Genomic DNA, 15254 nt, shown 5'->3' with positions numbered 1-15254 from the left:
TTGTTTTTTTTTTTTTGTTTGGTTACAAGTCGCTTTGGGTTTTGCCCTGCGCAAGAAAAAAAAAAGCGACTAACAAATGTAACAAATAATAATGAATAAACAATGCCGCTGACATTATCTCCCTCTCTTTCTTTCTAAAGAGAAAGGAAAAAAGCAACTCCATAATGAAGCCTAGGGCTGTTTCCCTCATTGGACCAAGGCTGGTGGTGCCTCCATCAAGCAACGCTCTGCATCCAGCTGTAGGACGTCATCCGTTCGAACTCAGCCCTTCTGGCAAACATGAAAAGGGGCTCCATGGCAACGCCTAGGAACACTGAGCACGCGCGAGGAGGAGGAGGAGGAAGAGACCATTGACGTTACCTTTCGCTCCTCCCTCCGTCCCTCGCGGTTTTTTTTTTACGTCGCTTCTTTACATTGGTAGCGCAGCGCGTTGCGCACGCGTACTAGCGCGGGGGCGGGGCCCGGAAAGAGGGGCCGTTTTGCTTTACGGCGGCTCTCGGCGCTTTCCCTTAACAAGCATGGCGTCCGGGTTTGAAAGCGAGAGGACTCTGGCGGCGCGCAAGGAAGAGAGGCGCCGCCACCGCGAGGCGCTGCTACAGCAGGTGACGGACCGGCTCGGCTTGTCACCCCGTTGCTGGGCCCTGTTCTCACCCCACTTCCGAAGGAACCTCCCTCCTCTTTCTCTCTTCCCTCCGCCCCCATTCGAGCGTCAACGGGACGTTTTTCACCCCTTTTTGTTTTTATTGTGTATATAACATGAGGCTCTCGCCCCCCCGCCCCCTTCAGCCCTTGTTTTGAACCCCCCCTCCCAAAAAAGGTAATAGGGCTATTTCCCTATTTCGGAACAGCAGCTCTCTGCAACGACAGGACATGTTTAAATTCCTCTGTAATTGCAGGAAGTATCCCCGAGAATTCTGGGAAATGTAGTTCTCGGAGTGGGGCTAAGGACCCCCCCTGCGTGGTAGTTCTGAGTACCCTCCCCAAACCGCAGGAGTCTTTGGGTGAGGAGGTGGGAGAGTGCAATTGCAGTTAAAACTAGTGAAAAGCCAATGTGGGGTTTTTTGTGGGCTGCCTTCTTATATTTAGGATACAGTATCTTCATGAGGATGTTTGTCTCCATCTATGAATCCTTAGGTCTTATATTTTTTAAAATTGAATTTAGGAAGCACCCTTCATCCAAAGATCACAGGACCGGGTTATACGTTTATCGCCTGCACATTTAATGGCTGAACTTCTGTGGTTTCTGTGTATGCATTTCCACCTACTTAGGTTCAACAGGTCCCAAGTGTTGCTTTCTACACCACATAGCTTTCCTACACAAAAGTTACTTGTTTGAAAGAAATTGTTTGTAAACGCCCCCCCCTTTCATAATTTTGTCCAATGTGTTGAATGCACGTGCACCAAATACATGAATTATGTGTTAAGGATTGTTAGGAAAGGGATTAAAAACAATGCCACCGATGTCATAATGCCACCATGTACATCTATGTTGTGACTGAACTTGAAGTGCTGTGTACGGTACTAGTTTCCACACCTCAAAAAAGGAAGTTGGAGGGCTGGAAAATGTTCAGAAATGCACAAGTAATATGAGGATAGCTTTGGTTGATTGTCGGTTGGTTCTGTGGGATTTATCCTTTGTGGGAAATATTCAGTAGAGATTGATCTTGTCATACATTCTGTTTCACATCTATATGAAGCTGTTGGGAGCTGTCATCAGCGAATCTGGGGATGATGACACCCAACTTTGTTATTTATATTTATTACTTGCTTTACTCATAAAAGTGACTCAGAGTGACTTACAGCACAGTATTACTGCTAGAACCATTTAAAAGAAGCAAACTAATGAAAAAGCTTTTAAAAATCTACAGTGGTACCTCGGGTTACGCACGCTTCAGGTTAAGAACACCGCTAACCCAGAAATAACGCTTCAGGTTAAGAACTTTGCTTCAGGATAAGAACAGAAATCGTGCTCTAGCGGCGCAGCACCAGCGGGAGGCCCCATTAGCTAAAGTGGTGCTTCAGGTTAAGAACAGTTTCAGGTTAAGAACGGACCTCCGGAACGAATTAAGTACTTAACCTGAGGTACCACTGTATTCCAATAAAAGAGAGGTCTTATTGAACCTGCCACATTAAAAGAAGTAACAAGTCTTCAAATAAGGGTGAAAAGCCCAGGTAAAAAGAAAAGGTTTTGCCAGGTGCCTAAAAGTTAATCAAGATGGTGCTAGGTGAGCCTCCCTGGGTGGAGCATTCCATAAGTGGGGAGCTGCTACTGAAAAGGCCCATTCTTGTGTTGCCAGCTTCTGAGCTCTTGTTGATGTGGTACATGGTGAGGGGCCTCAGATGACAGTTGCAGATGACGTCTCTGGGGCACAAGCCTGGGCTGCCCAGATGACAAGTCCCCACCCTTTTGGCCTTGGTGTTGTGGTGCAAAGGAAAGCAGAGCAATACATTTGGCTCTAGCTTGACTGCAGGAATTGTTGGAAGGAGGCATACAAGCCACCATCCAACCATTTTAGGGACTCCGCTTTGGAATTGTGTAGGGTTTACTCCTTAGCTTTTTCTTCTCCTGAAGTTGTCCTGAAAGGCAGCAACTACAGATTTTTCCTCAGGGTTTGCTCCCGAAGCCTTTCTCATGAATCGAATATAGCCGCAAAGCAGTGGAGTGTATAGAATTACAGTGGTTGAAAAGGCACTCCCAAGTTGAGTTCTCCTTCTCTTCCACAACATATTGGATTATTTACTCCATGTTGTGATAGCACATGTTTTCCCCATTCCTGCTAGTGGCAGCCCATGGTGTGAAGGGAAACAGAATATCATGATTTGGGATAAGTGATGCTATGTTAGTGGGAAAACACGATGCAAGGATGCTGTCTTCAGAAAAGGTCCCTTTTTAAGAGCACAACTATGGGTTACAGCAGTCAGCAACAGTTTTCTTGGTTTGCCTTTTCTTGTTTAATTGATGACAGTATGCAAAACCCATGATGATCCAAGCAGCTTTGAACAAATGGCCTTCATACCTGATAAATGCAAGGTGGCATGGGGCTGAATACTGAGGAGGTTTGCTAGGGATGTTGCAACATGGCAGATTATAAATTCCTTTAGTGCAGATTGCCTTTCTAGGGTTAGGGAAAAGGCTATTTAGAACAGAGTTTCTACCCTGGAGAAGATCAGAATGTGTGAAAGAGAAAGTTGTGTTGGTTTGGATTGGGGCATCAAAATAGAGACTGGTTTAGTAGAATTGCAGTTACAAGAGTATTATTTGAAAACAGTTATTTGAAAACAGTTATGGTGCCCGAGGTGATGTCATCATGGGTGCATCAGCTGGTGGTGTCAGACACTTTCAGCACCTGTACTAGTATTTCTGAAGGTATCTGATTACTGTGGAAACTAATGCAATGACCAGGTTTCATTTTGAATTGACATTTCATACAAAAATAAAAAAATAGCTGTGTAGGATCTGCTTTAGTCTCTTCGGTAGGAAATCATGAGATTAATCTGGTACTTGTGTGTATTTTCTTGGAGGTAATCTCCATAGAGCTCAGTCAACCTGACTCATGTATTGTGCATAATATTGTAGAATTTAACAAATAATTAAATTATTAGTATTAAAGATAAAAGTAACAAAACAGACTTAAAGCACCTGCGGTTTATTTATTAGAACTGAATTCCAATCAACCAGTAATTAAAAGGTTCCTGTTTGACAGTCCAAGTCACTATGTTTTCTCCTTCTGCCTATCCTTTGTAGATTTGCTTATAAATTCAATATGTGATCCATGTTTGAGAAGATGTGATGTATTTGCACTTAATTTTTATTTATATTGTAACTGAACTATGGTGTGAGCAGGCAATGGCTTAGATCTCAAGATCTATTAGTTACTTGTGGCTGAGAGGGATTTGGCTTCTGTTTTGGCTTAAACATTTCCCCCAACCTGCCATGGCCTTACAGGATATACCATTTTTAAAAGCGAGAGGAGTTTTAAAAGCAGTTTGTTTGACATGGTGTTTCATCACAATAAGCCTTTTAATCATTGTTTTTAAATGCTACTGGTCCTCTCAGAGCCCTTTATATCTCAGCCAGTGTTGCAGCAGATATAAATTGTAGTGTATTTTACTGTTCCTTAAAGTGCATTAGAAATTCTTTTTCTATCCTGCTTGTGAAAAATGTGAGGCTTAGCATTGCTTCTGAGAACATTGAAGAGGGGCTCCTGGAAACTACGTCAACTCTCTCAGGAATATAGCTATAATTTTATGAAAAATGCTTCTTACTCCATAGAGATATTGGAGCTTTTGTGCAGGATTTAATAGACAATAATATTCCTCTGCCAAATGGTGGTAAAATGGCGATTTTCTCTGAAATTTCATACAGAAGGGGTTTTGAAAGAATTTTTAAAAGTGTCCTTTTGTCTCCATCTTTGTTACATTCATTCTATTTACGCAAGAACATTCTAGAGTGGCTTCTATATTCCATTTGCAAAGGTGAACATACTCAAATAGTTAACATTTGTCCTCCAAATAATGGAATATAATGGTTTTTGGAATATAATGGTTTTTCAGTTTTCTGGTTTTTGGGTTGTTGTTTTTTTGCTTTTAAAATGTACTAGTTTTTCCACCTGCCTACACAGTGGGGTTTCTAGATTCTCTTCTTCCTCCAGGAGAGGAGGACAGTGATTTATGGGCTTTGGCATTGCCTGCAAGGCAGGGAGGGGGGAAAAGAATGGTCAGAGCTGTCAGAGATGGAGATGAGCACTGTTCAGGTGAGTGACAGGCTAGTCAAATCCCCGCCATCCCTCGTCTCTGTCTCCTGGGGCCTGAAGAGGGAAGAGCAGCGAGGGCTTCCATTTAGAAGAAATCTCAGGTTGCTTGCGCACATCCCGCCAGATGAGAGTGCAGAAGTTGGAGGAGAGTGTGGTCCCACAATGTTGCTGCAACTGCTCTGCAGTTACCACTCACTCTACCGAGAAGACATCTAATCCCCAACCCACCATTTATTACAAAGCAAACTTTTGGTGTACAAAAACGCATAGGGTGGAATACAGCATTGCACTCTTCCCATTGTTCTATCTGCGCAAGCACTGCAACTTGCCAGATGGAACGATTCCCCTTCTTCTACCTGCTTACATGCTATTCTAGAGTTTCTCCAAGCCCCCCCAAGCCAATTTTGGGGTGTGAGGGGATGAAAGCCCAATTGCGCAAGTGGAAGTCCTTGCACAGAGCTTCCACTGATGTGGCTGGTTAGGTGAATCCCACTCATGGCAGCAGTTAAGCATAATTTACAACCAGCCTATTTATCCACTTCCACCCCCCCTTTTTTTTAGTGAGGAAAGGCACAGTTTTTGATATTTCAAGCCTAAACTCAAGGGAGAAAGGGAATTAGCCACTCACCAACAGATCGCTGGGGGGACAAGCAGCATTACTGAGTAAACTCCGTCTTCCATTCTGCAGATCGGGCAACAATGGAGGGCAGAGCAACGGGGCAGTGCCAGATTTTATTTTACCTATGCTAAGGAAAGGGACCCAGCGATTGACCACAATCTGCCAAAACCTCCCGGGGATCTACCAGTAGATCCCGATCTACCTGTTGGACATCTCTGACCTAGGGCAATCTAGTATCAAACAAGTGTTAGCAATTTCACTCCTCCGATGCTGTAGATGAGATTGTTGTAAATCACATGCCTGCCTGGGACAAGTGTGGGAAACGGAAGACAGTCTTATTTCTTCCTCTTAATGTACTTTCACTTTTATTTGTTCTGTTTGTTCTCTTGGAGCTGGAGAGAACGGACGCCATTATGCTTTTGTCTGTACATAGTGTGTAAATAAATAGTAAATTAGCTCTACGATGTCTCACTCTTCTTGCTGAGAAAGTGCCAGAAGCTTAGTGTGCATATATCGTTCTGATGCATGTTGCTAGAAGCGCACTGGAAGAGAAGGGAGATGCCTTTTTCAGAGCTGTGCGTACTGGAGGATGCTCAGAGTTTGCGTCTTCTGGTACGCACAGGCAACTCAGGGCGTTTTCCAACAACAAGCAGCAACATAACCACTCTCTTTCCATCTCTCACCCAGATAGGACTGCACAGAAAGCCCACAATTTACACACATTTAACATTTAAAAGGGGGTGGGAAATGGCTTTGGCAGTCCCACCCACCATTGAACCCAGTGTGTTTTGACTATACATGATTTTGACTTTAGGCACAATCCTTGGAATGTAAAACCTACATAAATTGTGGGCTTCCTGTGATTTATACTTATTCAGTTTCTCCTGGAGTGGCATTCAGCATTATTGAAACACATTTTTAAAAAAGCTAGTAGTTGATCTTTTATCAGCATAAGTGACTGGATAGGTACTAAAATATAAACTTTCGTAGCCAAAGCATGAAATATGGTTGGTTTATGCCAAAGGATATATAGTCGATCATGGTTCTTGCAATCTGCTATGTGAGGTTGTGTTGTCATGAACTTTGAAGATTATGTTGTGAAAATAGTGAGTCGGGAGCTGGAATTCATTGACACATTCCAAACATGACCTTCTGTTATCTTGGTATGTCCTCTCAGAAAATGTTTTAGAATCTCTAGAGGCCATTCCACTTATGCAACAGCAAACCTAGCTACTAGAATTTCCTGTTGATACATTTGTGCATTTGTGTGTGCACATCTGTTAGATGCATTTAAAGCTTTAGACTTCCTATTGTGCCTGGAACAATAGAAGTTAAATGCAGCCAGGCTCATGACATGAGGCAAAATTACTGGAAGGTATAAATTAATCTGTAAGGGCAAAAGGAGAATTGGCAGGTATTTCTGCAGTATTGGACAGCACTAATGAGCTCTGGCTTAGAATGAAAAGCTTGCACCGGGTGAGAGTTGAAAAATGTGAAGTAATTAGGCTTGGCTTTTGTACCACAGGAAAGAAACCAGCAACTAGCAGGGGGATTTAATTATAAAATACAGAAGGGAAGAAAGAGATTGATGTCAGTAAGCTATGTGTGATTGTATTAGGCTAATGGAACAAGAGGTCACTGCCTGATTTTTGTTTCTGCTTCAGTCTGGACGAAAAAAGTTTTCAAGGGGCTAGTTTAAATGAAAGTGTAACAGACCTGGATGTGGGAATGATGGGATATTGTAATTTAGGAATGAAACCTGTGTAATGCAGCCATAGTGGCCTCCAAATGTTGTTTGGTCCATTGGCCTGACCATTGGCCTTCTCAACTGGGCTGATGGGAGTAGGAGTAGAGGACACTAGGTGAACATCAACACCCATCAACTACACCCACACTCACTCACAGACTCACTGTTAAGACTGTGTTCATGGAAGGCAATCTTACTCAGCTATGAGTGATCGCCAAAGAAGAAGAATAAAGAAGAGTAGGTAAAGAAAGCACTGTAGTACACAGTTCTGTGATTAACACCTGAACTATGTTTTTGGCCTGGCATTAATTTCAATGAAATATCCCTGAGTGACCAAGCTTGTAATTGGGCATCAAAGAGTAGCTCCACATATCCTCCTCCCCACCCCCATTCCGGTTACTTATAGTGATATAAACCACTTGGTCATGCCTTTGTTTTTCCAGTCGGTGCTCAGCTAATTTAATGAGGCAGGGAAATTTGTAGTAAAATGATGTTGCATCACATACTTTGCATTATTATTTTTTGTGGGGTGGGGAGAGGAGACAGCAGCATAGGGCTGTTTGTTGGAAGAGGAGGAGCTATACATCACGAATATCATCTAGTCTGGCCTGAAACCTGGTGACCAAATCTTTGCTAGCAAAATCCTCCTGAGTCCTAAGGGTGTGTGTATTTGTGATGGGCACAGAGTTACTTGAGGTACAAGATTAGTTGGTGGCTTTAAGGATGGCACCTGATTTGATGACCGATCAGGATGCCTGATGTGATTTCCTTGTTGCCATTGTCCAACCACTGCCTTTCCTTACCCTTCTTCAGGAAGTCAGCCTGAAGACGTGAAGACAAAAATTGGGCAGGGCATGCCTCCATCCTCCTTGGGCATGTCTGCTTCTAACCTTACCTTTCTGCTTTGGGTGGGAAAGTATGGGGAGCGCTTCTAAATGCATCCTACTGATCATGCCTACGAAGTCCCCTTCCAACCTTTGTGTTAAACATGTGAAGGTTGGGTGTGTCGTGGGTAGCATACACTGGGATGTTGTAGGTTTAGCCTGCCCTGAGCCCCCAACACATGCCTGGCCCTTGTGTGTTCAGACTGAATCTCTATAGAGGGCACTTGTGTTGTGGCATGTATAAACCCCTGTTATACATCTGGTAAAGTTTTTGTTAATAGCAATAGTGCTGATTTACGTTGCTGTACTAGTTAGAAAGACCTAGATCAGCCTACACCCCTAGTGCAGTGCTGCAGGTTGTAATGTTGCAGTGGTATATATAGCAGTGTCTGTGCTCGATTGTAGGCATTTATTTTTCAGTGCAGTAGCTCACAGGACCAGATAGCGAACTTTTGTGAAAGCTTTTGTAAAATGAGTGAGGAGGTAATGTTGTGGAAGTTAGTACCATTTTATCATTCCTTGGTTGAGTGAGTGAAGTGATGACCCAATAAATCATTGTGCTTTGGTTGATAAGCCACCAGGTGCTCAGCTTGTTCCACTGCATCCACTCTTTAACACTTTGCTTATGTTGCAAAATAAAAATAAAAATGGGGAAATTTATACATATTTTGTACTTACACTCAAGCTCTGCTTTTAATATGGGCCCCGAATCTTTATAAAGTGTTGCAGGATGACTTAATTATGTTTTTGTTATAATAGACTAGATTGGGAATTCAGTTTTTGCTTGTGTGGTCAGATATAACGCTACTTTTCAGATCTTAGTCCAACTTTCACGGAAGAAGCAGTGATTGTAATTCTTCTGTTTTTAAAAAGCTGTTATTGCTATTATAATGCACCAGTGGTCTGACAAATTAAAGTAACAAAGTATTGCATACTTGCCCAAAATTAGAGTACTGTATTTCACCAAAGTGACGTTAATTTTTTCTCCTTCTTTTCTCTTAATTAAGGCAAAAGTAGATTTTGAAAAAGAAGAGCGATGCAAAGAACTGAAGCGACTGCGAGGGGAGGATACGTGGATGCTGTCTGATGTGAATGAACGTTTAGAGGAATTGGGAAAGGTGATGTTTGTCGCACCAACTAATAAATACTTGTGATTAATGTGTAATGACTGTGCTAAACCAGCATCATATAAAATGATGCTGTTTTTGGCATTGCAGTTGTATTCATTTGCTCTGTAAAAAGGCTTCCACTTGCTCCTGTTGCAAAGATGTTCAGATAGGTAACAATGGTTTAAAGGCAAATATCAAACATGTGCTTAACTGTCTGTTTCCTGATAGGTAGCCAACTAAAACTAAAATATAGCACCTGCTGAAATTCTCAATGACTTCAGGATGAAAAAGAAAGTTTCATTAGATTTCAAATTAAAACATCAACAGTATAATAATAGTAAAAACAATGGATCAAAAAGTTCTTGGCTAATGCCAAAACAAGCACCACTTACGTAAAAGGCTCTCTATTCACCATTGTCTATTATATCTCTGAAGACACAGGCATCTGGGGAAGGTCGTCTGAAGAAGATATTAAGGATCATGTGATTCATATAGGAGAAGATGGAGGCTTCTTTAAACAGTAGATTAATATTTTAAACAAATCTTCTGCAAGATCCTTTTCTGTGATGGCACCATCTTTGGGTATTTGCATTTACAGGATGTATGTAACTGTTTTTAAATGGGCCGCTTGTATGTACCTGCATGAGCTTTAAGATCGACACCTGAACCCCCGAGATCTCCTGGATTGAATCCTGTTTCCCACTTCATCGGAACGTGTGTATAATTTCTCACAGGAGACAGCTGTGGACCCTCTTATAGATTCTCGTTTAACTTTTCAAAACTGTGTTAATCTCTGCTAATCTAATCTGGGATACATTTCAGGAATTCTTATCATAACAATTTGAAACTTCTGGAAAAATGGTTGCACTTGTTGCAGAGCACTGACTACAGCTTCTATCAACATACAGTGGTACTTTGGTTCTCAAATTTATTGCATTCCGGAGGTCCGTTCCAAAACCGAGGTGCCCTTTCCCATAGAAAGTAATGCAGAATGGATTAATCCGTTCCAGACTTTTAAGAACAACCCCTAAAACAGCAATTTAACATGAATTTTACCAACGAGACCATTGATCCATAAAATGAAAGCAGTAAAGAATGTACTGCAGTCACACAGTTAATCAATCAGTAGCTGAACTGGGTTCCACACAGTCGCAAAAACAAAAAGAGCCACAAAAACAAAAACGCAAAATAAATAGCAAAAACAGACAGATCTCAGCGTAACACTCAAAGCGGAAGTGTGGCACCTAAATCAGAAGTGTTAACACTCAAAACGGAGCACATTCGGCTTCCAAAAAAAGTTCGCAAATCAGAACACTTACTTCCAGGTTTGCAGCGTTTGGGTTCCAAGTTATTTGAGAACCAAGGCATTTGAGAACCAAGGTACCACTGTAAATGTTTATTTCACATGTAGTTTCATATTGCTATTTCATAAAATAAGTTGTGCCTTCTTACTTCAAGTCTTGTAGCCTGACATGTTGATATCGGTGTTTCTTTAGGAACATTCTGTTACCAAAAAGAAGAAAAAGGAGAAGCGTTCAAAAAAACATAAAAAAGAAAAGAAGAGCAAGAAGCATAAAGTTGAAAAAAACAATGATTCATCTGATAGCACCTCTGTAAGTTTTAATAATCTGAGTCACCAGTTGGTCAAAAGCTATTGCCAGCAGTATTTGACATTGTTGCTCATATATTTTTTATGTACTTCTAAAGGACAAATATGTTGTACGTTTAAAGTACTATTGCCAGTACAATACAACATAAATCTCTTTTAAAACCAAGAGTGTGGATTCAGTCTCCGCTGTAACTGGATAGCATCTGAATTAAGGCAAGTGCCAGTATTGGTAGCATTTTGGTGTCTCCAATCTCTTGGGCCTTTGCTGGGCATTGATACCAATTGGGTGCAATAAACATATCTGTTTGGGCTTAAAGTTGGCTGCAATTTTTTTATTTTGTAAGAAAGTTTTAATACAATCTTAATGTATTTTTCTACACCAAGAGAGCACTTTCTCTGTTGCCATTATAAATCCTCTCAAACTCAACACCAGTGACAGATACAATTTGTTCAGCGAATTGACAGAAAGTTGAGTTCACAGCAGTACATCATCAAGTTAGCACTCATTCCTGCTCACATTTGTGGGTGTTTCTGGAAGGAGCTGAAATAAGAGGCAAATTCCTCACTGTGTCTCTCATCACATCTCTGTAGTAGCCTCAGCACAGATGTCAATTAGCCATTAGATACGTTGTGCTGCCAGGCAGAATGATGGTGGCGCTTCTAGTGGGATGCTTGGGGAAGAAAAATATTTTTTCAAATTTATTGCTTCTACTGATGCATTTTCAGTGGCTGTGATCTGTGCTGCTCAGGGGAACATCATACAAAATTAGAGCATGTGTTTTGCATGTGCAAGGTTCTAGGTTCAGTTCTTGGTATCTCTGGTTAATGGACCTCAAATAAGCAGAAGACCTTTGAAGAATTACTGCCAGTCAAACTCCATTATACTTGGCTAGTTTCAGCACTGGTTTGACTTTGTGTAAGGCAACTCCTTATATCTGATGGCCAGGATGCTTTCTCTTAGTCTGTGAATTTACTTTGACCTGCTCTTATTTCAGAGTTTAGGTTCTTCTCATATAAAATCAGGGGTTGAATCAACAATGCTGTTATATTTGTAGTGTTTTAAAACTGTTCACTATGAAAATTTTCACAGATTTTTTTTTAAAAAGCCCATTAAATATAAAATGTAACATAAATCATGAACACATTTTTTAAAAAAATCAAAATAAAACTGTAGCATCAAAGAGACGCCGAGCACAAAAACATGTTCTTAAAACTCGAAAGACTGGGGAAATTAAAAGGGCTTCACATGATAGCAAAAAGACTGCAATGTAGGCACCAGGGAGGCTATTCAATACTTGTGCTACCCTTGAAAATATTCTTTCCTCCCATCTTGCCTCTTTTGGCAGAGACACATAGAAGAGGATGGTCTTAGGATGGTCAGATGATGGTCTTATGGTCTGCAGGCATAAATGGAAAGACAAGAGTCTTCAAGTGACCTGCCCCCAAACAGTTTGATTAGGTTTCTCTCCTGAATGCCTTCTTAATTCCGCCCCATGTCATTTAAAATAAAATAATTGAAATACAGTATTAATGTTGCCTTTTCTCTCATCACCCCCATTCTGTAGTGCTATAAACCCAGTTTTGTAAGAATCAAATGATACTGGGAAAACCTTCCTCATTTCTAAGAGGTCATTTTAATACAGGAAAAATATACGCACATCATTATTCTTTGAAACAGCGTGCTTCAAGGTTTAATAGTCCGCAATCTTATTTAGTGTTGTATTAATGTTGATGGCATCCAAACTAATAAATTGGTCCTGCTTTTCCTTTTGAAAAAAATTGCTTTAATGCATCTCAGCCATTCCTGACTCAGACACTTTTTATCTTCATGTCTCCTTCTCGTGAATGCATGTAATGCCACCCCAATTCTATTAATTTGAAATTTCTTTCTACTTCCCTTTTTCTTCACGACATAAGGTAGTCCTCTGAAAGTCTGTCACTATTTCTTTTTTAAACTGGACTGATTTTAAAGGCATAAAGACCTTTTCAGTCCTCTACAAATTTTCGATTTACACCCCGCCTCCCCAATTTGTCTTTAGGATTCATCAGAGGAATGGGTGGAGGCTTCAGTTTCACAGTCTTCGAACACAGAAAAGGCCTGGAGTGCGAAGAAGAAAGAATCAGATGGTGCAGGAAGTCCTAAGGCAGTTCAGGTAAGCACCTGTGGTTAACTGTTCTGAAGTATTTAGGATTTCTTTTAAGGCAGGCACCCCCAAACTGCGGCCCTCCAGATGTTGTGGCCTACAACTCCCATGATCCCTAGCTAACAGGACCAGTGGTCAGGGATGGTGGGAATTGTAGTCCAAAACATCTGGAGGGCCAAAGTTTGGGGATGCCTGTTTTAAGACTTAAGGCCAAAACAGGTGGTGGTTTTCTTAACTTTCAGGAAACTTTCAGGGGAGTGGAGAGTTGTTTTGGATTGGAGAGTAGGGATTTTAATGCTTTTCTTCATGGCACTCATCCAGTTTATATTATCCATCCAGGAGCTGCACTCAAGGAACCCACATTCTTTTCTGCAGCTTTGAGCAGGTTTGAAAGGTGATGGTTTAAATCAATAAAATGTCACGGGTGAGCAGAAGCTCAATCCCTCCCTTTGGACTACCCCCGAGTTTATTTATTTATTAATTACATTTCTACCCTGCCCTTTCTCTCAAAGGAGCCTACGGTCGGTATAATTAAAAATAAAATACAAACGTGTTTAAAGCATTTATAAAAACAGTTGCACATTCTCGCAGCTAGCTAGTAATTTCAAGCTAGCCGCCAAATGCCTGGTTGAACAGGAATCATAGAATTGTTGATTGGAAGGGATCCTGAGGATCACCTAGTCTAACCTCCTGCAATCCAGGAATATGCAGTTGCCCCATACAGGGATCGAACCTGCAACCTTGCTGTAATCAGCACCATGCTGTAGCCAGCTGAGCTATCCAGGTGCTGTTTTTTAAATTTCTTCTGAATGTTAATAATGTGGGGGACAGGTGTACCTTACCAGGGTGGGTGCTCCACAAAGGAGGAGACTGCCATGCAAGTTTAAGTTTTTTCTTAGCTGAACAGTGTTCTGACCAGTTATATAATTATGAGAGTTATTTCTATGCAGTAGAAAAATATCTACTAGACTGGCCTAATTGACTTGAATGAATTTAATATTTCTGAAACAAAAATGTGTATCCTATGCAAGTGTTCTTGTTTATAGACTAATACTGATTGCATGGAAGTTTCATGGTCACTATGATAATGCTTTATTATTAATCTGTAAGCTGCTCTGGGTGCCTTTAGGGTGAAGAGGAGGGCAAAAATGCTTCAAATCTACCATATTTGAGCCTGTGTGGTTTTCCTAACTGTTGACTCCTATTCTAGCCCTCCTAATCATACTACGAATTAGCTATTCCATTTTGCTGACATACCCTTGAGAAATTGAATATGAGATATGTCAAGAAATCAGTGAGAGAGGAAGAGAACAGCTGAAAAATTCTGTGTGCTGGTCTAATTTAAAAAAGAATTTGGCAGGTTATAAAGCTACTTGAATGCTAATATGTGCTTTCTGGAATTCATACACACACACACAAGCTTTAGTTTTAAGAACTGAACATTCTGTTTTCCTAAACCTGTATTACAATTTTTTAGGTTGCTTGTTCATCTGTTTGTCCACATTATAATAATTAGAACATGTTTTAAAGAAGTCAGTTTATTTATTACTTCATGGAAAAAAGATGTTGGGGAGAAACAAGTGAACCTTATTCACTTATGCATTGGGATTGTGATGGCACCCGAGGCAATACAACATTCTGCTCAGGCAGAGTTTAGAAGGTTTAGAAGGAGGTGGATCTATATCCAAACACTTTATTTCTGGTTGATTCAACACAAGTGTGGCAGCATTTCTCCGGTGATTAGGACTGTGAATGCACTGTGGTTAAATGTCCACATGCTGTCTTGATTTTATTTCATGTCACATGTCTTTGCAAGCTCCTAACTACCTGCTGTCCATTCTTGCTCCAGGGTCTTTTGGGGGGCACCATTGCTCTCTAGGTGTCTCTGCTGCTCCATCATGTGAAGTTTTCACGCAAAGTTTGCTAATTTATAGGAATTTTTATTCCTCTAGACACTTGCGGCTAGTGGTTGATGATTCTCTTTCTATAATTTCAAATGCTCTTTCTGGCTTCACTGATCTGGACAGGCTGTAAAGGTTGAGTTTTGACAACTAGGCAAAAATCTTCAGACCAGGGGGTTCACCCAAGCACTTGTTGGTCTGCAAATTCACACCAAGTTGATTCTCTGCAATTAAATTTTGAAGTGCATCTTCAAGAGTTCATAATTAAACAGTTGGTCTAGGATCTAGGGGTCTTAGTAGACCCCAGGCTTAACATGCGTCAACAATGTGATGCAGCAGTAAAAGAAGCCAATGTTATTCTAGGTTGAATCAACAGAAGTCTAGTGTCCAGATCAAGGGACGTAATACCACTCTATTCTGCCTTGGTCAGACCACACCTGGAATACTGTGTCCAATTCTGGGCACCACACTTTATGAAGGAGGTTGA

At 41.0% G+C, this 15254-nt stretch overlaps 1 protein-coding gene across 1 annotated transcript in view; it reads left to right on the top strand.

Annotated features, from left to right (window-relative positions):
* The first annotated feature begins 453 nt into the window (after positions 1-453).
* The window catches only part of CWF19L2 (CWF19 like cell cycle control factor 2), a 71744-nt gene continuing 56943 nt past the window's right edge, over positions 454-15254 (top strand). The window contains exons 1-4 of the mRNA XM_033146222.1: positions 454-602; positions 9012-9122; positions 10610-10726; positions 12762-12875. Coding sequence (XP_033002113.1) covers positions 519-602; positions 9012-9122; positions 10610-10726; positions 12762-12875 — 426 coding nt within the window. The 5' untranslated portion in view covers positions 454-518. The remainder of the gene's footprint in view (positions 603-9011; positions 9123-10609; positions 10727-12761; positions 12876-15254) is intronic.

This window comes from Lacerta agilis, chromosome 4, assembly GCF_009819535.1.
Source record: "Lacerta agilis isolate rLacAgi1 chromosome 4, rLacAgi1.pri, whole genome shotgun sequence".
NCBI classification, from domain to species: Eukaryota; Metazoa; Chordata; class Lepidosauria; order Squamata; family Lacertidae; genus Lacerta; species Lacerta agilis.
Note: the sequence above shows the minus strand (reverse complement) of the source record. Positions and strands in the feature narration are given on the sequence as shown.